Source organism: Nicotiana attenuata, unplaced genomic scaffold (genome assembly GCF_001879085.1).
Source record: "Nicotiana attenuata strain UT unplaced genomic scaffold, NIATTr2, whole genome shotgun sequence".
NCBI classification, from domain to species: domain Eukaryota; kingdom Viridiplantae; phylum Streptophyta; class Magnoliopsida; order Solanales; family Solanaceae; genus Nicotiana; species Nicotiana attenuata.
In genome coordinates this window covers 246734-271889 of record NW_017670653.1, presented here as the reverse complement: position 1 = coordinate 271889, position 25156 = coordinate 246734, and the positions used below count along the sequence as shown (strand labels likewise).

General features: G+C 39.2%; 1 protein-coding gene across 1 annotated transcript; it reads left to right on the top strand.

Annotated features, from left to right (window-relative positions):
• The first annotated feature begins 19395 nt into the window (after window positions 1–19395).
• Window positions 19396–25110, top strand: LOC109241921 (probable WRKY transcription factor 20). Its single transcript, XM_019408750.1, has 6 exons — window positions 19396–19692; window positions 20847–21038; window positions 22676–23195; window positions 23304–23472; window positions 23544–23699; window positions 24305–25110. The coding sequence occupies exons 1-6, from the start codon at window positions 19432–19434 to the stop codon at window positions 24780–24782; spliced, it is 1776 nt and encodes a 591-aa protein (XP_019264295.1). The 5' UTR covers window positions 19396–19431; the 3' UTR covers window positions 24783–25110.
• The last annotated feature ends 46 nt before the right edge of the window (window positions 25111–25156 follow it).

The window sequence follows — 25156 nt, the reverse complement described above, 5'->3', positions numbered from 1 at the left end:
AATAGTCAAGGTTGAGGATGCTTCCAGGAAAGCTCAAGTGTGGAGTGGTCCATTTGAAATTGATGGTGTAACACCTTTCGGTGCATTAGATTTAAAGAACAAGAACAATGAAATATTCCGAGTCAATGGCCACAAGATGAAGTATTACTTGGGTAAAGTTGGAGAGAGCCACGTGGTGGCGCTCATTTACCTCACTTGAAGATGCTTAGACATTGTGTCGTGTCGCAGCATTAAATCATGCGCTTCTTGGGAGGTAACCCAAGTTCTTTTCCCTTTTCTTTTGTAGTTAGGTGTTGTTTTTTGTTTCTAACTTGATTTGAAGTGTTCTACAAAGTTGAGTGCTACATGAAAGAAGGATGAACAAAATGGCTAAGAGTCAAAGAAAATGTGGACTGCACATAAATTGTACGGCCGTAGAAATAATTGTGCCGCAAATTTCACATGTAGACCGCACTTTTGGAAGCTCAACAAGATGTCAAATTGCAAAATATCTAAAGTTTTTCCCTATCAGTGTAGGGCTAATCTGCAGCCACGGGAGGAATTGTGCGGTCGCACTCAAAAAAATGTATGGACCGCACAAGAGACACAGATAATTGCTGCCCAGGTGAAGGCGTGCGAACCGCACTTGGATTTGTACAGTCGCACTCGGCCTTTTAACCTCTCAATAGCTCTGAGTATAAATAGAAGTTTTGCATTCATTTTACACTTTTCACCCACCTTAGTTTTAATGTTACTCTACAAGCTTAACTGAGAGCTTTTTACTGTCAAACACACACACCCATCTGTGCTCACACGATCTAGTACACTCACTTCATCCGATATGCGTCACTTCATATTAATCTTTTGTATAACATGTTGCCACGTATATTTGGACTAGTATTTGCAAAATCTAGAAGAAAAAAAGAAGACTTATTCGTTAAATTCTGAAATATGCGCGGTTGTACTTGAATTTGCACGGACCGCAGTTGATTGATTTCAGTAATTGGTGAAGGCAAGTGCATTCTGCGACCGCACTTTAATTGCGCGGACCGCAAAATTCCTGGTGAGGCCGCATCTTGGGTCCGCACTGTTATCAAAGACTTGTCTCTTGAAATGACAGAAGTGCGGACCACACTTATAATTCTGCGGACCGCAGATGAATTTGACGGTCGCACTTTAGTCGTCGCACAATCTTTAGAGAAGAGGTACTTGAGCCTCTAATCCTTCTTGTCATAAAGCCGCACATGAAATTTTGCGGTCCACACTCCCATTCTGCGGCCACACATAGGAAAATTACGGACCGCAATTCCTATTTTCTGTAGTATGTTCATTCTATTGTAACCCTACTATGTCCAAAGTGTTCTCTCTTGCTTACATGAGTCTTAACTATGTTAAATGATAACTTGCAACTAACAATCCTCTATGTTTTGATAAAGATAATGGTTTGCTCATGAGGCCACAACGAAATTGCCAGGGTAGAAGAGAGTCTTCTAGGGGTCGAGGCAGAGGTGCCTTTCCCCTGAGTGTGCCCAAGACTAATCAGAAGAAGGCTACAACAGGCAGAGGTAGGGGTGCAGACCTCTCTGAGTCTAGTTCTTATGCCCCGTTTAGGGAGGCTTCCGAGGCCAACTCCGTGTCTATTCCGGAGGAGTAGAAAAATAAGTAGTCCAAGCCACAGGGATGATCTAAGCCTCTAGATGTGCGTTCATCATCTCACAGCACTTCTGAGGGTTCAGAAAGTGATAACCAAGCTTCCGAGATAGCTGCTCCAGTGCCTGGTGCACAGGATATCCTAGATGATAGGAGAGGGGGAGAATGTACATCTACCGGGGTTGATCAGACAAAGAAGAAGAAAGCATGGGAAGATAGTTTTGTGAGCTTGCCTGCTTTTAATATGGTGGCTGCTGATTTCATTGATTTAATATGGTGCCCAACCGTGGCTTGCTAATATCTTGGTACCAGGACCACCTCCACCGTGGATTATTGCCGGGGTACCTATTCTCCGGAGTATATTGAGATTTGAGGCAAAAGGTCTGCAAACCTTTGTGTGTAGCATGCTTGCTCGTGCCAGAATGAGAACAACTTGCATGTTCCACGTGCTATTCTTGTGACTTCTATCATGGAAAGGTACCCGATCAATGTGGGTGCCCTGATGTCGGACAACATTTCTTTGGTGGCGCAGTAGACTAACAATGCTTACCTTTACCCTAACACTATTACAAAATACCTCACAGATGCAAAGGTAGAGCCCAAGCCGTTTGATACAAAGGTAAAAAGTGCTCAGCCTTCTATTAATGCCGGCTAGTCTGATGAGCTGATAATGGTAGTTTCTGATACACCTGATTTTCTATATACATCAGTTGCGCCCTCTACCAATGCACAGTTGCTATTTTTGAGCCACCATCTTCAGCTCCGTCTACAGTCCCTTCCACAACTCCTAGGGCAGTCCCTACTCTGGTTTTGAGGCCGGTGCCCATGCCTACATGCCCACTTTCTGCTCTGTGAGTCTCCCAAACATTGGCGAGTCTTAATAACTGGATGCAGGTAGCTACTTCAAAGTTGTATGAGATTTCCAGTACTGTTGCAGGGCAGTCATCCACACAGGCACTGCAAAAAAATTTTGAGCTTGATGAGAAGTTGGGCAAGATTCTAGACAACCAGAATGTAATTATGGACACTCTGGTGCATCATGGTTCAATTATTAAGGGCTAACCAAGCAGGTCAAGAAGATGAGGAAGTCTCAAGCCAATAGGAATTCAGTGGATAAGCTACGAGCTGAGGTGACCCCGCTAGCTACAGCTGGGGATTTGCCCTTTGATATGCTGCTGATCCAGACCAGACCGCCCCAGATCCATCTACACAGGTTGCTCCAGCTGGCCAGTTTGAGGAGCCATGTCTCGCCGCCAAACAGCTAACGCAGTGCGTGCGATGTCCACCATTTTCGCCACTCCCAAATATGATGATGATGATATTCAGTTGGCTGAGCCAACATAGGTTGATGTTGTTGGGGAAACTAAGATGTCCAAGGATGCTTAGGGAGTTTCTTTTCCCTCTCTCCTTTTACTTTTATTTTGTTAAGCATTGGGGACAATGCTTACTTTTATTTGGAGGGGTGGAGTTTATTTGATGATACATTTGACACAATTTGGATACATTGGGATTGTAATAATTGGATGATTCTCTTTCTTTTTATTTTTATCTATCTATCTTTAGTTAGTTATTGCTATCATTAGCTTCTTCAATTGTTTACTTTGATTTTTGTTTTTGTTAGTAGCTTCTTTTCTTTTTATGTTAGTAGTTCTTTTTCATGTTTTTAATAGTAATGTGGAATAAGACTTTGGTTTTCTTAATGTCACGGTTCTATCCAAAGGTGGTCTTTTGTGTGAACCGGGTGACTCTTCCCGAGAACGGATGGTGTGACAACTTTCTTAAGGGAACAAGTTCGTTTTTTGTGTTTAAGTAATAATAATAGTAGTAATAATGAATAAAAGCCTAATCAAGTTATTCTCTAAAAAAGAGTTATCCATGCTTCATTAGGCACCAACACACTTAACTGCGTGCTTATGGTTTGAAACAAGGTTTTTTGGAAGAAAATAGCTCTTGCTAGTGACTTTGAGACTATTGAGTTGACTTTGATAATCATTGAGTGGTTGATTGGACCATAGTGATCTTTAACTTGATTTTGATTGTTGTAGGCTTTAGACTCTATCCTCTTTTACGCTCTAGTTGCATGAGGGGTGAGGTGATTTTTGTTACTAGTCCAAGTATTTGTGAGAATGGTCTAGGACTTGCCCCGAATATGTTTCAAGGTGAAATCCTAGGTTTGCTTGGTTTGGAAGATAATTGTACACTTCTCTTTGTCCGTTTGAGCTTTCTAATGCCACCCAATTCTTGTTATCCTTAGTTAATCACTTAAGCCTTTAGCCTTTCTCTATTGGTAACCATGCTACAAGCCTTTACCCGTTTTGTTTGTAATTCTCTCTTGGAACCCTTACCTTCCTTAACACTCTTATGAAATAAGTGGCTTAAGGCATAAGATTTTTTTTTGGGGGGGGGGGGGGGGGGGAGAAGAGGGAGTTGAGGAATTTAAAAGAGGTATCAAGGTACCAAAAATAGAAAAGAAGTGATCTCTATGAAAAGAGAAGGCAATAAAAGAAAAGAACAAAAATAAAACGCCAAAAAGAGAATCAAAAGGAAGGTTGATGAAATAAAAAAGAGGCAACTATCTGTAGTATGAGCATCAAAGGAGAAAAGGAATGAAATGAACGAAAAAGTGTAATGTCAAATCTTTCTAGCCCCAAGAAAAGGAAATGCCTCTAAGAGTTGGTAAATATGCGTCAAGAAATGAAAATGTGAAGTTCTTAAGGAATGGTGTAACTGCTTATCCCATATGGTATCCAACCCCAATCCAAAAGCCTTCATTACAACCTGAAAGAAGTCCTACTTAATTTTGAACCGAGTGAGTTTACATTAGTGGTGATCTACATGAGGGGCAAGCGTATGGTACTTGAAGCCTTACTTGTGACATTCCTTTGTGAGAGAATTGATCAAAAGATTGAGTGTTAATTCTTGAAGTGAGCTTGGGAAATGGAAGGTATAAGGGGAAGAGATTGGAGTCCACAATTATCAATATGATAGAACAAGAGCCATTGATAAGTGAAGTCAATTCATGAAGCTCAAATGTCACATTAGAGTTATATGTGCATAATATGTGGCTGTCACATTGTTGAAAATACATGAGTATTGTGGGTAATTATTGGTCCCAACTGAGTGTGAATGACTTAAAATTGACTCTTTGAAATGTCCTTTCACTTTGAGGATGTGGGAACTATCTATTTGCTCAAGGACAAGCAAAGACTTAAGTTTGGGGGAGTTGATAAGTGTGGATCTTAACCACTTATTAGTACCTTCTTGCTGTAATTTTAGTCCAAAAGTATTTATTTTTGTTCCTAAAACTAATGGAATTGTGCAAATTGCAGGCATGTTGGAGAATTGGACTTCAACGAAGAATTCTAACTCAAAAAGGAGTGGTCCGACTCAAAAAGGCAAGAAGGAATGCAGCAGGCCAAAGTGTGGTCCGCAGAAGTAATTCTGCGATCGCAGAAGAAAGTGCGGTCCGCAGAAATACTTTTGCGGCCGCAGATCTGGTACCTGAAGCTCAGAGGATTTTTGGAGAAGTGTAGTCCGCATACTAAATGTGCTGCTGCAAAACATGATTGCACTGACAAGAATTCAAAAAGTTCAGAGAATGTGCAAACCGACCAAGTGCGAAGCCTCGCCAAAAGTGCAGTCGCGGATGGAATTGTGCGGCTGCAGAATCTCTACACTTGCTGGAGCCAAGAAAAGTGCGGAGTGCACATGAAATTGTACTGCCGTAGAACCTCCCGAAGGGCATTTTTCAGCGGAATTTGGGCCACTAAAAATAGACGGAAAATAATTTTTAAGGCAAATCTATATATTATTAAAAGGAGAGGGAAAAGCCCTCTCCTTAAGCCAAGTGGCAACCTAGAAAAAAGCCACGTGGCATAATTAATTAATAATTAGTTATTTAGTTAATAATTAGTTATTAATTTTTTGAATTTAAATATCTTTAAAAAAATAAAATAAAATATTTAATACTAAAAAACGAAAATTAAAAAAATTGTCCATTCAAATTGGAGAGTAGTTTTAAGTTAGAGTTTATACTATTTTAAAATAAAAACTAAAATTATGAAAAATAAGAACCTGCCAATTTAAAATTTCGTTGTTTTTTAAATGATTTTTGTTTTTCTGTTTAAAAATAAAAAATTTGTTTATTCAGAAAATATTATTGAAAATAATATAATGAAATAAAAAAATATCTATCTTCTATTATATTATAAAAAGAACGTATCATACAAAAAATCAAATAAGGTAATATGCTAATAAAAGTTTTTATTAACAATGTAAAAATACCAAACATTGGAATAAAGAAATATATAGAACAAAAGTTATTCAATGACTATATAAGTCCCGTTAATCAATTTTATTATTGGGTATATCACATTGACAAATAAGATGACAATTGATATTTATTAAAGCAATACGATCTAATTTTTTCAAACAAGCCCGATCATAATTTAATTAAATTAATATTTTTAAATATTGACCGCAAATCACGCAGGCGTGACTACTAACGAGCACTTACGAGTGCGGTTCCAGACCTCAGGGAAACCAGCAACATAGGCCACGACGACCTCGATCTGGACAAAAAAGAAGTCGAGCAAAAATTGCCGACTACTTTTGTCATCCATTTCTACCACCAAGCATTTACCGCTATGATGTCGCAAGTTCAACATCGTGCCTCAATAAAAGCTGGGCGCGAACAGATGTACCAAATTCCACACCGTGATGTTTACCCCAGCCAGCTCGACAAACTTTGACATCATCTTAATCACCTTATATACATAGGGGCGAGCAGAGCAGGGCAAACCCTATAAAAATGATAAAACTCCTCCACTAGTAGAAGGAGACAGAACGAGTAGCCGATGGTGAACGGATAGGCATAAAGAGCACAATACCCAGGACGGTGGGCGTGAATTTCATCATTATTAACAGGTATTAGATCCACGTGGTTGGGAAGGCCATACTTGACCTTGAACTCATTCGAATTCTTAGCCTTCATAGAAGACTGAAAAATCTCAGTCATCACCTCCGGTGGCCGATGAAAATTTGGTTCAGCATCAGGATTGCGGGGGATGATTTCCTCCACTGAAGAAAGAGCCTCCTCCTCAATGACGGAGATGGTGTCTCCCCTGTGAACGGGAAACACAACCGCCGGTGGAGTGGGTTGGATTTCTTCATGAACATCAGAAAGAAGGTTTGACATGGTTATGAAATTTGCGAAAAGTTTGAATAAGAAAGATGAGAGTATGGGGAAAAGTTATAAGTTTGCAAGCGAGAGAAGGAAACTCGGGGATGATGCAAAAAAAAAAAAGTAAAGGTGGTTCTAAAGAAAGTAAAGCTTGAGTAATTGTAATAAATCCCTATTTATAGAGAAGGTACACCGAATCTGAAACGGCTCACTATCATTGCAATCAAAGTCGAAACGGCAGAACTAATGAGAGGCCGCGCGTGTGAGAGGCAGGACCAGTGTTTGATATTAACATTGACTTAGATTAACCATTTTTCACTACAAATCTAATTGTATAAACCTCAATATTAATTTTGGGTCATACACAAACGCGTTTAAAAAAAGGTATATTCACGCTCTTTGCCACATCAGCGTTTTTAGGGGAATGGCCGTCAAATAGCCAAATCAGAAGTAATTAAGATCACTATTAGTTTAGTGATTTAACTAATAACCCGTAGTAAATTTAGGGGGTTTTAGGTATTCCGCCAAAATTATATTTACTCCACAAGTTAGGACTATCTATACTATATTAAAAGCACCAAGACCCTTAGCGAAATGTCGTTCGTCTTTTTTACCCTTTAAATATAGGTTTCACATTAGACAAAGTTGTAATTTAATTAACTTTCCTAATATTTAGGACTTTAAAATCAATAAAAACAAATCCTTATATAATTTTTTTATTTTAAAGTGTTAATATCTTACGTTTTTTTACTTTTGGGGAAAGTTATTCTCGCATCTCTTTAATTTCATATTCATAATATTAAAGTCTTATATTTTTATATTATGTATTTCTTATCAACTCCTTTTAAAAGTATAACGTTGAACATGAAAGTTTTTTCACAATATATTTAAATTCTAGAAAAAGGTCTATATTTTATTTTTTTGTTTGGTTGTGCATAAAAAATTTGTACACCTATACCGAGTTACTTGAACAAAAAGTTTCTATATCCTTTTCTATTCTATTTACTATTTAGCTAAAAATAAAATAAAGTGTAGTATTATTATATTGTATTCCTTTATTTTTGTTATTCGTTATACGAGCATGAACATATATAATAAATTTTATTATCTTCTATTTCCATGAGACGATCTGTATATTTTTATATTTATTTTGGTTTAATGTGTAAAAAGCTATAAGTTATTATTAGAAGATGCATAGAAATTTACTTTCCATATTATGCTAGCTGGAATGAAGGACAAATGCACGACTATGGACAATAGGGTGGCCTCATTTCGCCTTACCAACTTCAGGGAAACTCCGAATACAGGCCTAGATCGTTTGTGCCGATAGACTTTTTAAGTGGTACGATCCAAAGTCGAGGGAGAAACAATCCAGATCGTGCGCTAAGGTCCCTAGGCAATCACTTAGTGAAAAAGAAAGTGATCGAGCAATGACAACCAGGAGCTGATAAAAGACAACATTTGATGTCCATAAAACTTGGTAAATATAAAAGATAACATTGACGCATTCAGATAGAATCTAGATGCATGGTTATGGATGGAGAAAGAAAGCTCTCCAGAAAAAGAAAAAAAAAGAGTAGATTAATGGATACTATTTTGCGATAATGATTTTTTTTAATCTGTTGGGAATAATTTCTACAATAGTTTTTATTGATTAAGAAAAAACAGTTTGAATAGACCTCTTATGTCACGCCCCAAAAGTACATGCTATAACATTCCCAACTTGTCGACTTTCGACGAAACTTATTTTCTTCAATTCGTTTAGCTTCTATGCCTTCTAACCCTCTTGGTACTTGGCATTCGTGATCTTAAATATTTGTAACCTCCATGGTAACATGATTAACTTACTTTATAAACTTTTCAAAGATGATCTCATTTCTGAGATTACATCAGACTTACGACGTACTCTTACATACGAAAACATAGGGTGTAACATCATTCCCCCCTTTGGAACATTCATCCTCAAATGTTGACTGATGTGCTTATCAGTCTCATAACCTATAGCTCTTACAAATACTTTACTGTTGTCCTTTTCATCTAGGTAACTGCTATGTGAATAAATCCAAATGCCAGGGTATTCCCCCCTTTAGGCCTCTCGGCTCTCTCTCACACCACAACTTGTGGTCGGAGTTCTTCCAATCTCATAATTATTGCTATCTTATGTTATGCAGCATGTACGAATCTGTCCTTACATGTGCGCCTATGTGACTCTTCTATCCTTTATCCTCTGACTTTTAGCCAATCGATAGGCCTCACCATATACAGAACTATGACAAGTTGTCCCTCTAGGCATCCATAGGTATATGAAGTTCTTCGTTCGGTACTTGTCGAACTTACGACTATTGCTATTTTTTGTTTCATAGCCTCAATTAGCTATGCTTATGGCTATACTATATCTAGATAGCTTATACTATACCATAACACTTACTTCGGTTTATTATTACCAAGGTTTGCTGCCCAACTTCAGGTTACTCTCTCGCTGCTTATCCTATATGTATAAATCTAAGTCCCTTATTGCTTCCTCATTACTGTTCATCTTAAGAATGACAATCTAATCTCAACTCATACTTTAGAACTTTTATCCATCTATTGTTGATCTATAATCTACCACTGATAACTTGAAACCTCCTATGTAATATATCATCACTAGGGCTCACGTCTCATCGGGGAACATCTAGAATTATTTGCCTGATTCACTTAGGGACAATACTATACTTCAATAACCAAATTTCATAGCATCCTAACGTGATTCACCTTATGGGGATATTTTAATCCCGTACAATTCATGAAATCCCTTTTCTTTGAATCATTACCCAATCAAAGGCCTAAACGCTATTCTCTTATCATTTATCACAATTACACTCTCATTCTACTACCAAGGCAGCATTCCATCTTTTCTAAATTCCCATAGTCTTAAACTCCTCTAAGTTCATTCAGAATATACTGAGTTTTTTATAACTTACGCAAATCATTAGCCCTCTTATTTTGATGGGTTTAAACCCGAGGACATACCTATTCTCATCACCTTCTCGCTCATCTTTTTTTATCCTTACTCGTGTCTACCTAAAACCTTGTTTCTCTATCATACTTTAGCTTGTGACCTACACATATCTATTTATACTACTCGCAACCTTCCTTTAACTTGCTAGCACCATATATTTCCTTATGTGATTCTGGAACCTCAAGCGAGACATCACGCCATCTCTAACTCTTCTTTACTCTTAACTAGACCTCTCGGTACATGGAAACCATAGGGGGGGAGATATGCTACTAACGACCACTATTGTTACTGGATACTGAATCACAACGCTTCTAGCCCTCTATCAAAAGTATGGACTATTCACAGCCTTCTGCACTTGATTATCTTGTCCCTTCTTTACCTTTACCTTACTTACCGTTAAATCTCGCATTGTGTCTCTGTCTCTTTCATAACCTCCCTTTAACATAGGTGGAAATTCACATCCACACCTTGAAGCTCTACTATACTACTTGCACCTCTGGTGCATATATGGCGAGAGCTTCATACTGACTTCTTATGAGGCTGGTACTCTTCTAACTGGCTTTATCTTAGAGCCATTATAGAATATAGCCAGTGTACTATATCTCTTGTACCTCTGATATTAAGAGTGACTCTGCAATGTTCTGAATCACGATTTCTATAATTATCTGGATCTAATAATCAGACTCTTGATTTACTTAGCTGATGTAACTCGATAGTTTCCTCTTCTCTCTTAGACTTTAAGTAGGCTTAAGCTATCTTCCGATCTGCGGATCAGGGTATTAGTTATTACTTTAGCCTTTCGTGGACGCTATGGAACATCCACGACATAACCTTCTAACAATTCAAGCCTTTGTCTGTGACGTGGACCCAATTCTTTCTTTTAACTTATACCGGAGTCTCCTATAACTGTAAAAATGTCAACATATATGCTACATGAATAATAATCTGAAATCTTAAGTGCGGTCGTAATGTAACTAACTCTGGGTCATAAATCGAATAATTCCTTTCGTGCCTTTTCAGTTGTCTTTAAACGTAAACAGTTGCTTATCCTGGTCTTTCTAGCACTTGTTGCATGACTACCTAGGCTTATCTCGGTTCCCACATATATTGAGATTTTGTGCAACTCATATGGTCACGAATATTACTTTTTTTTTTTACATCCTGTTCATTAGCCACGATATGTGCCACTTTCTTATGGAGTGCATACAATGTTGTAGTGAGACTGTTGTTACAAGACCATTTCTTCTTCAGGTTACTATGCTTAGGTTGAAACCTTTCCTTATTTCCTCAGTTAGTCTTTTGTTATAGTACTTGGGGAATACCCTCTGACTCTTGTAAAACTGCGAGCTTATTACATCATATACCCGATAGAATTTTCGATGTTCTTACTCTCTTATAATTATTCTTAGCTACTTACCTCAGTGCTCTGGTGCTCATAGGGTTACTTCCGAACTCAAAGTTTGATTGTCTCCCCAAAGGAACTCTTTCTTAATATCAGTAACACTTATAAAGTATCATTAACTACCACAACTCTTATCTGAATATTTCTCAAGGATTACGATCTCATATCTGCGAGACTGAATTACCTATGCCGGGGTTCACTATGTTTATCTTGCACGATCAACTGATTTATCTGTGACCTTTTGCTTAGCCATAACTAGGCTCTTCCTGAATTGTGACGACCCAAAGGGGTCATCACCTGTTTCCTCATCCGTTCCATGCTTCCGAGGCCTTGAAAACCTCATTTTTACTTGCCTCGATTTGCGTGCGCAGTCCGGGCGCATAGCCGGAAAAGCTTTTATGTTGAAATATGTGAATTCTGTGAAAAATTTGAAGAATTTTGACATTAATATGATTACAATAGACTTTGGTCAACATTTTTGGAAAACGGACCCGGACCTGAGATTGGACAGTCCCGGAAGGTCCGTAGAAAAATATGGGACTCGGGCATGTGCCCGGAGTCGAATTCCGAGGTCTAGAGCCCGAGAAATGAATTTTTCTGTGAAATTGTTTTTCTGAAATTTATAAGGAAAATGGAAATGAAAATTTATTAAAAGACTGTAGTATCGGGCTCGTATTTTGGTTCCGACGCTCGACACAAGTCTTATATATTGTTTAAGCGCTTTTTGTGAAGTTTGGTCGAAATCGGACGTCGTTTGACGTGTTTCGGACCTAATTATCTAAAGTTGGAAGTTTATGAAGTTTGAAATAGAAATGATGAGTTTGAGGCTTGATTCAATGATTTTGATGTTATTTTGGCAATTTGATCGCTCGAGTAAGTTCGTAGGAAGTTATTGAGTTAGTGTGTGTGATTGGTTAGGAGCCCCGAGGGCTCGGGAGTGAATTGGAGGTGGTTCGGGGTGTTTTTGCACTTAGAATGGTAGCAGATTTTTCTGCAATTTTTGCTCAGTGATTTCCTCTTACGCGATCGCAATCTTCAGCCCGCGATCGCGTTCCTTTGGCTCTTTGCTCTTTCGCGTTCGCGTACTTGATCATGCGATCGCACTGCCTCAGCACTTCCTTCAATGCGTTCGCACCAGTAGGGTTGCGATCGCATAGACCAAGTTTTGGACCCCCAGTATTCCCCTACGCGATCGCATTACAACTCACGCGATTGCGTTGCCCATTCTGTGTAACCTTTCGCGATCGCATCCCTATATCCGCGATCGCGTAGGGCAAATCCGCCCAGTTAATTTTTAAGTCAAAAACAGAACCAGTGACGGGAAAAACATATCACTTCACGAACTCTTCCTTCTCCAAAGTCCTAGGGCGAATTTTAGAGCACTTATTCATCAAAGCTTCTTGGGTAAGCATTGTTTAACTTGTTTTCTTCAATTTCCTTCATTAATTACTGAAATCCTAGCCCTAAATCATGAAATCAAGGTATAAATTATGGGTTTTGGGTAGAGTTAGGGTTTTGAGAATTTTGGGTGATTCAACCTCAATTTGGGGTCGAATCTTAAAACAAATTATATCTTTGGACTCGTGGGGTTATGGGTGATCGGGTTTTGGTCCGAGCCTCGAGTTTGGACCATGTGGGCCCGGTGTCTAATTTTGGGATTTTTGGAATAATGCTAGGAAATTCATATCTAGGCTATGGGATGTTACCATTGAGTCTTTATTGATATTATTGAATTAATCATGCCTAGATATCACTGTTTCGGAGTCGGATTTTAAAGGAAAGGCGGTCTTTGAAGGTTAATTGCTATTCTTGGGACCGAGGTAAGTGTTTGGTTTAACCCTAGCTTGAGGAAATAGGAGCTGAGTCTTGTTGCTAATTGCTATGTGATCGAGTACGATGTATAGGCATGGTGACGAGTATCTATACATTGGTGTCTAGCATGACCGTGAGTCTTTATAATGTGATTATCGTGACTTGGTTGTGAACTCCGTGTTTATTGGAGGATTTCTATTTGTTGTGAATAACATGTGAACGGTAATATCATCACTTGATTCCTGGGAGCATTGGCTCGAATTGTGATACGAATATTGAAAGTATACGAAATGACTTGATTCTTTGGAGCGTTGGCTCAAAATAGTAAAGTGAATTAAAAGATAAGGAAAGTAAGAAAGAGAAAGCGTTGTTGATTATTCACTTGCCGGGATGTTTGGTTGCATTTGTTGAATTCTTTCCCTTACCGGGATGTTTGTCAAATATTTGCTTATTTGTGCCCCTTGATTGTGACTGCTGTTTGGGGAGTCGGACTGTACTATGATATTGAGGATCGGGTTGCACGCCGCAACAATGATATTGAGGATTGGGTTGCACGCAGCAACAATAATATGTGAGGATCGGGTTGCCCGCTGCAATAATGATACATGATAAATTAAATGGGTCGGGTTGCACGCCGCAGCAATGATATTGTGGAGCGGGTTGCACGCCGCAACAATGGTAATTAAGGGCCGGGTTGCACGCCGCAACAGTTATTGATACAAATGTGCTTATTGTTGGTATTAGATTCTTGCTCGCTGTAAATTCTAAGTTGCTTTAGTTTGTTACTCTGGATTATTGTTATTGTTGTAACTCCCCATAGCATGTTTCCCCTCCCATGTTGGTGACTGCTTTATATATTCGATTGCCGCTGTATACTTATAACTGCACAGGTTTATGTGGTGTCCAGTCTAGCCTCGTCACTACTTCGCCGGGGTTAGGCTAGACACTTACCAGCACATGGGGTCGGTTGTGCTGATGCTATACTTCTGTGCATTTTTGCACAGGTCCAGGTTTTGAGGAGCAGCAGCAGCAGTAGTACGGGAGCAGGCTTTCATATCACGAGACTGAGGTAGCCTTGCAGGCGTCCGCAGGCCCGGCGTCTCTTCTTTATGTTTTCCTTTTGACTGTTGCCTTATTGTTTTCGAGACAGACAACTATTATATTTCTTTCAGACCTTTGTATTTAGTTTATTCTTAGTGGTTCGTGAGTAATGTGACACCAAATCTTGGGTAGAGACTATTGTTGACTATTCCGCATTTTGATTCAGACTTATAAATTAGACTTCCGCTATTGTTATTATTAAATTCCACATTTCTTTTAGATGCTAAAGATTGTTAGCAGATTTATTTATTAATGAAAGGTAAATAAGTTGGTTTGCCTAGCTACCACGAGTAGGCGCCATCACGACTCTGATGGTGGGAAATCCGGGTCGTGACAAGTTGGTATCAGAGCACTAGGTTACATAGGTCTCACAACTCACGAACAAACTTAGTAGAGTCTGAGGGGTAGGTACGGAGACGTCTGTACTTGTTCCCCAAAGTCTATTGAGTTAGGAAAAATCTCTCATCTGTTCTTTCTTGTCGTGCGATTTGGTTTCTTAAATGCTGATTGAATTTCCACTCTGTTCTTTCGCAGATGGTGTGAACACGCGCTTCCTCATCCACCGATCACCAGTCCGAGCCCCAGGCAGCTCCCGCTAGGGGCAGAGGACGTGGCCTGCTGGGGACCGAGGTAGGGGCAGGGCCCAGCCACCAGCAGCAACACCAGTGGCGGACACTCAGGGTGACCTTGGCGAGGAGGTTCTGGCCCAGGCTCAGACAGTTCTGGTGGGCCCAGCTTAGGTCCCAGAGGGGTTTATTGCTACCCCAGTTCTTCAGGACGCCTTGGTCCGGTTGGTTGGTCTCATGGAGAGTGTCACCCGAGCAGGATTGCTTCCTACAGCACCAGCCGCTTCCCAGGCTGGAGGAGGAGCCCAGACTCTTGCTGCACGTACTCCGGAGCAGGTAGCTCCCCAAACTCAGATCCCACCGGGCCAGCCGGCTGTTGCAGTTCAGCCGGGGGTAGTTGCACAGGCCGGTGATGGAGCGGCTATGTCCGCTGATGCTTTGTGGAGGCTGGACGGGTTCACCAAACTTTTCACTGCTACATTCAGCGGAGCTTCTTCTGAGGACCCCCAGGATTTCTTATACAGCTGCCACGAGGTTCTTCGAAACATGGGCATTGTGGAGTACAATGGAGTTGATTTTGCGGCTTTTCGTCTATCCGGATCCGCCAAGAGTTGGTGGAGGGATTACTGTTTAGCCAGACCAGCAGGGTCGCCGCCTTTGACTTAGGGTCAATTTTCAGAGTTGTTCCTGGAGAAGTTTCTCCCCGTTACTCAGAGGGATGCTTGTCGGAGGCAGTTCGAGCGCCTCCAGCAGGGGTCTATGACAGTCACTCAGTATGAGACCCGGTTTATCTATCTAGCTCGCCATGCCCTCGTCATACTTCCCACTGAGAGGGAGAGGGTGAGGAGATTTATTGACGGTTTGATCCAGCCCATTCGTCTTCAGATGGCCAGAGAGGCGGGTAGTGACATTACGTTTCAGGAGGCGGCCAATGTGGCCCGGAGGATCGAGATGGTTCTGCCACAAGGGGGTGGTCATAGGTCAGACAAGAGACCCCGTCACTCAGGTTGATTCAGTGGTGCCTCACCTGGAGGCAGGGATTCTTATGATAGGGGTCAGTCTTCCAGGCCCTTTCAGTCAGCCCTCTAGGCTTCGCAGGGTGCTCCAGGCGATCATGGTTCTCGTGGGCAGTATTCTGATCAGCAGCCCATCAGTGCACAGCCCCTTCAGAGTTTTCGTGGAGGTCACTCGGGTCGTCAGGGCCAGTCTCATCGTACAGAGGGATGTTATGAGTGTGGCGAGTATGGTCACATCAGGAGAGCCTGCCCGAGATTGAGGGGTACACAGTCACAGCAGCAGGGTCCTCGCCCCATGATTCAGGCACCAGGTGACCCCCAGCCTGCCCAGCCTGCCAGGGGCGGGGGTAGGGATCATAGAGGTGGAGGTCGAGATCGTAGAGGTGGAGGCCGGACCGCCGAGAGGTAGGGGTCAGCCGCTAGCCGATCGTCCTAGAGACATGGTTCAGGGAGGTGGGGCTGATCCCCGATTTTATGCTTTACCAGCCAGACAAGATGCCGTTATTACAGGTACTATTCTGGTTTGCGATAGAGATGCGTCAGTGCTATTTGACCCTGGGTCTACATATTCATATGTGTCGTCTTATTTTGCNGAGACTATTGTTGACTATTCCGCATTTTGATTCGGACTTATAAATTAGACTTCCGCTATTGTTATTATTAAATTCCACATTTCTTTTAGATGCTAAAGATTGTTAACAGATTTATTTATTATGAAAGGTAAATAAGTTGGCTTGCCTAGCTACCACGAGTAGGCGCCATCACGATCCCGATGGTGGGAAATCCGGGTCGTGACATGAATCAACTACTAACTACTCGTTGGTCCATTCTAACTTATTTATCATTAACATCCTGGTCGGAAACCCTTACTTCCTTTCCCCGGCGCCGCTTGCATAATATTTTGGGGTCCTAACATATCTGTAGGATTTGAATAAGTGCATACTCATCCCTTTCACATTTTTGTCCCATTCTTCCTTTACTATTCCATAGTTACCTGAACCACTTAACTCCAACTTAATACCATATCACACAATCTTCCCCCCTTTAGGGGAGTACTAGCATTTAATGCTCTGAAGTTTACATGGCAGATGTAATACCTCTTCATCTTCGGCGTCTTTCCATATTTTTTTTTGATAACCCTTACTCGCGTTGCAATAACCCTTCTTGTACCCGAGATAACTAAATTTCTTACGCACGAGGGTGACGCCTAGTGTAACTAGCACTCTTAGTCCCTTAAGCTTAACTTCGCTCACAGTGCTTGCTTTAGGGATGCATCTTCCTGAATGACCTTTAAAGGTAATTCTTCTGTCGTCCATTCTATTATTGCCGGAACACGGTCTTTGAAATTCCTATGATGTCGACTATTATCAAATCCTCTAGTCCCTAATTCATGTTCAATATTATCTTGTTTACTAGCACATGCTGATCTTTATTACTCCAAGGGCCTAACTTAGCCTTCTAGTAATCGCATTGTAGTCACCAACTCATTTCTCGATGTGAGGGTATGACTTTATGGCTTATACAGTTTTATTGTCTGAATGTCTGTTACCTCTTGTCTTTTCCTTCACTTGACTATAGACTCTATTATCATGTCATATTTTAATTTACCTTTATCACCCATTTATCACATCTTACTCAAAATGCTTCGTTTACTCTCTTCTTATTCTCCTGCTAACATTTCTGTCCATCACTTTATTTTGAGAACTTCAACAAAACATTCTTTCCCTTTTTCTTTTGCTCCCCTTGCTCCATCCACTAGATCTTCGAGCCGGCTAATATTCTCTTTTTACTAGGGGCGGGAGGCATACTTAGGTAAATATTTATCGCTTCTAGGATTCCACTACATGTCTTCTGATATTTCTGAACGTTCTAATATTCATATCTGACTGTATCATTATATAGTGCACCATCTGGTATACACGGTCTAATAAGGCCTTAAACGGGGCCACGTCGTCAAGAATTCCCTATTTACTAATGCCCTTACCCACTACTGTATTAGCCCTCTAGCTAGCTGTAATTTTGCTAATTGAAATCATCTCTATATCATTAGCGAACATAAGTTTTGGCTCGAACTCTTATGACTCAGCTCTATAGCACGATTTGGATTTGAAAGAAGGGTAACAAACTCCTAAATGCCTTGTAGCTTCCTGTTTATATAATGTGGTGCACAACACATCTATAAACAAGGCTTTACCAGACACGGCTTGTAGACACCCTATGATAGATCTGCTCTGATACCAAGTTTGTTACGCCCCAAAAGTACATGTTATAACATTCCCAACTTATCGACTTTCGACGAAACTTATTTTCTTTAATTCGTTTAGCTTCTAATCCTTCCAACCCTCTTGGTACTTGGAATTCGTGATCTTAAATATTTGTAACCTCCACGATAACATGATTAACTTACTTTATAAACTTTTCAAAGATGATCTCATTTATGAGCTTACATCAATTGACTTACGATGCACTCTTACATACGAAAACATGGGGTGTAACATCTTATGTCAGTTGACTTGTGTCTTCTAGAATAAACTTGAGAATATATAATTTTTTAATATTTTTTAGTTAACTCTTAAATCTCCAAAGGTTATATGTCCTTGTTGAAACAAAAAAGAAAGTCTAATAACTTGTGAAATTGAAGTAATAAAATTATAAAATTGGGAGAAATATTAAGTTGAATATAATAATTGAGATGCATGATTGAGAACTAGACACGCAAAGCACGTACTCTAAAAGCCCGTTTGAACATAAGAAATTTTTTCCATTTTGCCAAAAAAATTTTCACTTTTTTTCGAAATCAACGTTTGCTTATAAAATTTTCAAATTTCACTTGAAGATGCAGAGCCCGTTTGGACATAAGAAATTTTTTCCTTTTTTCAAAAAAATTTTCACTTTTTTTCAAAATCAGCGTTTGTTCATAAAATTTCCAATTTTCACTTAAAGATGCATTTTTGGAAATTTTTAAAAATTTTAAAAACTTCAAAAGGTTATTTTTCAAAATTTTCGCTCAAATTACTCACAAAACAGCAAAAACAACCTAAAATTATATTCATGTCCAAACAGAACTCTAAATTTCAAATACCATTTTCACTTGAAAAAAAATTTTCACCGTGTTTTGGAATTTTACAATTCTTATGTCCAAACGCCCACGCATTTTGTAATTTTTCAAAAATTTGAAAAACTTCAAAAAGTTGTTTTTCAAAATTTTCATTCAGATTACACACAAAAATTTAAAAAATAACCCAAAATTATATTCATGTCCAAACACAACTCAATTTTCAAATACTATTTTCACTTTTTTTGTGAAAATTTACAATTTTTATGTCCAAACACCCACTAAATTTCAAATACTATTTTCAAATAAATATCACTCTTTTTTTGGAATTTTACAATTCTTATGTCCAAACGCCCACCAAGGCTAGTAACTTTATAATCGGGAATTTGGAATTGCTTTTATGGAGGGTCATTATTGGAAGAACATTAGTGAACAAAGCAATAAAATCCATATCCCATATCCCAAGTCCACTTGGCGTCGAACCGTCTTTCATCACTGACAATATTAAAGCAAGTACGCAAACAATCCACCCTTCTTCAAAGTTACCAAATTACCCTCATACTTAAAAACCCAAACTACCCCTGCCCGCTGCCCCCGGTCACCCTGTTGAGTCACACTCCTTTTGATTGTCTTCTCCTACACACCAAAATCCTCTTCTGAATCGTCAATGGAAGACTCTCACTCAAAGTCCCACTCTCACTCTCACTCTCAGCAGCAGCACTCTTCTTCCGAGCAACTCAGAGATGGAATATCTGCCGTAAATGACGGCGGTATCAGCTCCGGCGCCGCCGGATTCAATGGCGGTGCTAAATACAAGTTCATGACTCCTGCTAAGCTCCCGATCTCTAGGTCCACGTGTATCACCATCCCTCCCGGTCTCAGTCCTTCCTCCTTCCTCGAATCTCCTGTTCTTCTCTCTAACATCAAAGTGAGTAATTTTACAGTTTGTTTTGCTAAAATGTTCCACGTAATTGAAGAAATGTGAGTAATTTTTGTGAAGTTAGTTAGGGCACGGTACTTTATTATTTTTTTAATCGGAGCAGCATTGGACTAATCATAGTATATCGAGAGGAAGTAAGGTGATTGTGACACTAATTAGCTGTTGTTTTTATGGATTGATAAGAAAACGAAGGACAAGCGAAAAGGAAAAAAATTAGGGAATCTTAACCACTATTAAGATAATCTTAATTAGTTTAACTGTTGTTAAGAGTAAGGTGTATAGTTGTGCTGTCTTCAATTGAGTGAAATGCAAACTACTCCTTTTACTTATAATATTTTTTTTGCCTTCTTTAAAGTTGTGCTTTGCTTACGTCATAATATACTCTCAGGTGGAGGATTTGAGGAATTATTTTGATGTGATGGTTGCTTTGTTAAAGTACGGTTTGGATTATTGATTAGATATTTGGTTCTTTTCATAGGCATTGCAACTTGTTCCTTTGATTCTTTTTTCCATCTGAGTGCTCATTTAAGAATATAATATTTATCTATAAATATAACTATGCTTTTCTGTGTTAATTGCAACCGTCTGTTCTGATGCTTGCCTGAAGGGATTTACTATATTGGTGCTATATATTGCTTTTTTTAAATAGAATCGTGCTTCTGGCTTTTACCATAATATATATTCTTTGTTCTTCTGCCTGGAAAAGCTCAGTTAGGCCTCAGTGTTGTTTTTTCACATAATGAATCTTCCTTTTTGCTAGGTGCTCAGCTTTTCCACTATGTTGTTCCCCGAGGAAAGATGATGTTTATTTTATACATGTTCTGTCCTGATTGTGACATCAGTAAAGTCCCCTAAATTTGTCTTATTCGGGCATAAATGCTAATGTTCTGAGTTCAGTGGCTGTTGCATATCAGTAACCTTTTTCACTACTATAAGTAGCATTGATCTGCCTCCACTCAAATGAAAAAATTAGCCAGAAAGTGACGTGAAATGAAAAAATTTCTCTCACAAAGAAGCAGAAAATTGAGAAAGTAACATTAAATAATATGTATCACGTCTGTCTATGCATAAATGCAATTTCCCCTTGGAAAGGAAAATTGTGATCAATAACTTAGTCTATTTCATTTACCTTTAACCTGCAGGCTGAGCCGTCTCCAACTACAGGTTCCTTCTCCAAGCTTCAAGCAGTGCAAGGCTCTGGTGGGAACGCTGCATTCTTATTGAAAAGAGGTTATTCCAGTGGCAATACATACAGTGAAGGAAAATCCAGCTGCTTTGAGTTCAAATTTGCTGGTGGATCTAGTTCTACATCAGGATTTGTTGCGGAACATGTGGTAATGCTCTGTTGAAATATTATCGATGTTGAATTAGAAAGAGAGAACAATACAAAAAGATGACTAGTTGTTTTTTTGTTTTCTCTCTCTCCCCCCCCCCCTCCCCAAACAAAGGGCTTTTCTGTATTAGCAGTATGTCTTCTTTGACAACTGACATATGCTTGATTTAGGGAAATTGAAAATTTAACTCTTATGTTCTTGGAATTCTCTCTTTCTCAAGTTATGGTGTCTATTTGCCCTTAATGCCAATTGTGTAGGTTTCGATGGTATTGTAACATGCTATAAGGATGTACGCTTTTATTGATTTGCTAAGGTAGGTGTGTTTCAATATCGTAGAGACTCATGTTTCTTAAAGGGCAACACTCCAGTCCTTTTCAAACAACTAGAGCAATAGTAATTTGGTTATGTCTGTAAGTTGACAGCAGCATGAGCAGTAGTTGAGTATGTTCATGCATAATAAGGAATGAATTGTTCAACAGGTGATGTGACCGTCATTTATTTTGCATTGTTAATGATCCTGCTTCCCTGTTTGATGTGACACATTACTATAATGACATGATATTGCGTTTACGTATTCCAAGAATTGGAAGTCATTAAACAAATAAAAATTATAAAAATCATTTAATTTGCAGGGAATGTCCAATGACTAACTTATCTATTCTTCTGCCACCATTAAATTCAATTTAGCATGTACGTTATACTTAACAATGCGCTAGTCAAAGTAATTTTGTTGAACTTTTAGCAAATCAACATGTAGTATCTGTATCACACAATTCCATAAGCAGGGAAATGACTGCTTTTTCTTGTGCTATTTGCTCAAAGTCCTTTTATTGAACTGAATTTGGTTTTAAAAGAAAAAAAGATACTTTGATTAAATTAAAGATAAAGATTGAGCTATTGATAAATGAAATAATGGATTGTAGCTGTCATAAAAGAAATTCATTTCTTACAAGAAAATTATGATACTTGTTTTGCACTATGAACTGCTTTCTATATTTGTTACTGTTTTCTTCCTCTTCCTTCTTGTTTTGTTGTGCATGGTGGGTGAGTGGATGGGCTTGATGATATGCTTCCTTTATTTGCCGACACTTTTGTTATTACAGCCTCTCTGTCCTTTCAGGGATAGGGGTAAGGCTGCATACATCTTACCCTCCCCGGACCCCACTTGTGGGGAAACTACTGGGTTTGTTGTTGTTGTTTTGTTATTACAGATTTATTCTTTTGTTCTTTTCTGATATTATTGTCTCGTCTATTGAGCCGAGGGTTTCCTGGAAACAGCCTCCCTACCCCCGGGTAGGGGTAAGGTCTGCGTACACTCTACCCTCCCCAGACCCCACTAGTGGGATTCTATTGGGTTGTTGTTGTTGTATTTCCGAGTTTATCTTGAAGGTTTTAGCAGAGGATGCAAGTACCTTGCACGCCTTTTTTCTTTTTTGGCCTCTTCTAATGGGCTTTCTCTTCTTTTATATCTCTAAAAATCAATATGTGAATTTATTTCTTGACCCAAAAAAAAACAAATTCTTTTCTGTTTGTTTATTGAGTACCTTATTTTCAGAAAAAGAAAAGAAAATTGTAGTAGTTTACTTGTAGAATCTGGTTGTTACTTCCTACATTCCTAACACACTTGTGTAATCAAGATTTCTACAGGTTTGAACCAACAACAAAATGAGCCATTAAAAGAAGTTCAAGACCAAAGTCATCCTCAATTGGTAGCAACTTCATCTCTAGCTAAGCACAAGATGGCATCATCAAAAGAACTGAGTTTATCTGCACCTATAAATGTTGATGATTTTTCAAAAGAAGAGAGTCTATCTGCACCTATTAATGTTGATGCCATGAATATGAGAGGTCAATCTAATACAAGCATGCAAGTTTCACTTGCTGATCATAAAGATGTATCATCAGTAACTGCTGAGAGATCATCAGATGATGGGTATAACTGGCGAAAGTATGGCCAGAAACTTGTAAAAGGAAGTGAATTTCCAAGGAGCTATTACAAATGTACTTACCCAAACTGTGAAGTGAAAAAGATATTTGAGCGATCACCTGAAGGACAAATAACAGAGATCGTTTATAAAGGTTCTCATGATCATCCTAAACCCCAACTGAGCCGTCGATTTACTCCCGGTGCTCTCATGTCCATCCAAGAAGATAAATGTGAGAAAGTAGCTCTTTTAGTATTGTTTCCCTCTCGATGAGCATAAAGTGGTAATTTTGAAAAAAAAAATCTTAATTTTATTCTGAGTCAATCTTATCAATTCTCAGTCTTTGTTGAGGACAAGTTCAACACCAATGCCCAGACCGGTAAAATTGAGCCCATTAGTACTCCCGTATCACCTCAGCAAGTGGATGCTGATGGTCCTGAAGGGGCAGTTTCACAGATGCAGGGCACTAGTGATGATATGGATGAGGATGATCCATTTGTGAAAAGAAGGTAAAGCTAATGGAAAGCCTTCAATATATTCCTGCTAATAGATCTGATTAAATGGTTAAAACTTTAAGCAGGAAAATGGATGGTGCAATGGATATAACACCGGTGATTAAGCCTATCCGTGAACCACGCGTTGTCGTTCAAACTGTCAGTGAAGTTGATATATTGGATGATGGGTACCGGTGGCGCAAGTATGGACAGAAGGTGGTCCGAGGCAATCCTAATCCTAGGTATGCAACACTTTATGGTTTGTAGTTACTTGAACATATGACCTTGTGTTACATGAATGTCATGTACACAGACACTTAAATGTGGTATGCAACAAGTATTTGACAAAGGTCATTGCTGGTTGTTGGTTAGTCTCTAGAGTAGTCATTTAAAACGATCAAGTATTTGGTGGGTGTGTAGTCTAAGAAAATATGATACTTGTGATATCATGCCCTTCTCCTGATGAGAGGCAAAAGCCTAAAAGAGACAATAGGATCCTAAATCCATCAATATCCAAGATATTGCTGTTGTTGGGTGTTTAATAGGAATTAGAGACCACTTATCGTTAAATTCATCAAACATTCGCATGTATCATGGTTTATCTAAACTAATCCACATACATTACAATTCTTGTAAATCTCTCGTAAGCTTTTGTAACACGTCCATGCATAGAGGGATGCTCTATGGTGGAAATCTATAGAAGCTATGGGTTTCCAGCATTTTCTTTTTCCTTTTAACCTGCAAAGTCCATGCATTTCCAAAATTCTTAAGTCACCTTTGAGTTTCTTTTAATATTCTCTAATCATGAGTGGTCAATATATTTTCTCCTAACTTCCGTGTCATGCAGGAGCTATTATAAGTGCACCAATGCTGGATGCCCTGTCAGGAAACACGTGGAGAGGGCTTCTCATGATCCCAAAGCTGTTATCACCACTTATGAAGGAAGACATAATCACGACGTACCTGCTGCAAGGTCTAATAACCATGAAATGGCAGGATCCACGCCTGTAACTGGCGGTTCAAGGATCAGGGCAGAAGAGACTTACTCTATTAATCTGGATCTAGGTGTTGGTATTGGATATGGTGTGGAGAATGGGAACAATAGGCAACTTCACACCGTCCATAACCAAGTTCAAGTTTCACGTTCCGGTATGATGGTAGTGCAACCAGCTGCAATTGCGGCGCGTTATGGTATTGTAAATGGTAGCATGAGCCGGTTTGGACCTATAGATAATCATGTTCAAGGACATGGTTTTGAGACTTTGCCTTTACAACCTTCTACTCAATTTCCTCAAAACTATGGAAAGATACTCTTGGGCCCATGATTGTTTCTACCTCCAACTTCCAAGTATAAGCTTAACAATAAGAAGCCACCATCTATTTTTTCTTGAATATTGGTGGATTACAAAAGACATCTCTAGTTGAAGTATAGATACTTGCCCTCATACTTCTAGGACCCATCATGCTGTATTATACAACTGCTCAGAAAAATGTTGCACTTCCTTTGTACATATCAACAGTATATTAGGAAGTGAACAACAGTGGATGTCTGAGCAAATATCCACCTCCAATATCTTTATCCCCATGAATAGGCAAATTTTGATTGGGCGACTGTGAGCACTTGAATCAATGGCATTTTCTAGGATTTATGGACTTCTTCAATATGTTCTATTTACGGTAACTAGGAGGCATTGAGGCA

What these genes read in the sequence shown, in the direction of transcription:
- LOC109241921 (XM_019408750.1), top strand. Translation starts at nt 19,432, where the DNA reads ATGGAAGACTCTCACTCAAAGTCCCACTCTCACTCTCACTCTCAGCAG. An exon ending in TTCTTCTCTCTAACATCAAA is followed by an intron (nt 19,693 to 20,846) that starts GTGAGTAATTTT and finishes TTTAACCTGCAG; the next exon opens with GCTGAGCCGTCTCCAACTAC. An exon ending in CGAGGCAATCCTAATCCTAG is followed by an intron (nt 23,700 to 24,304) that starts GTATGCAACACT and finishes CGTGTCATGCAG; the next exon opens with GAGCTATTATAAGTGCACCA.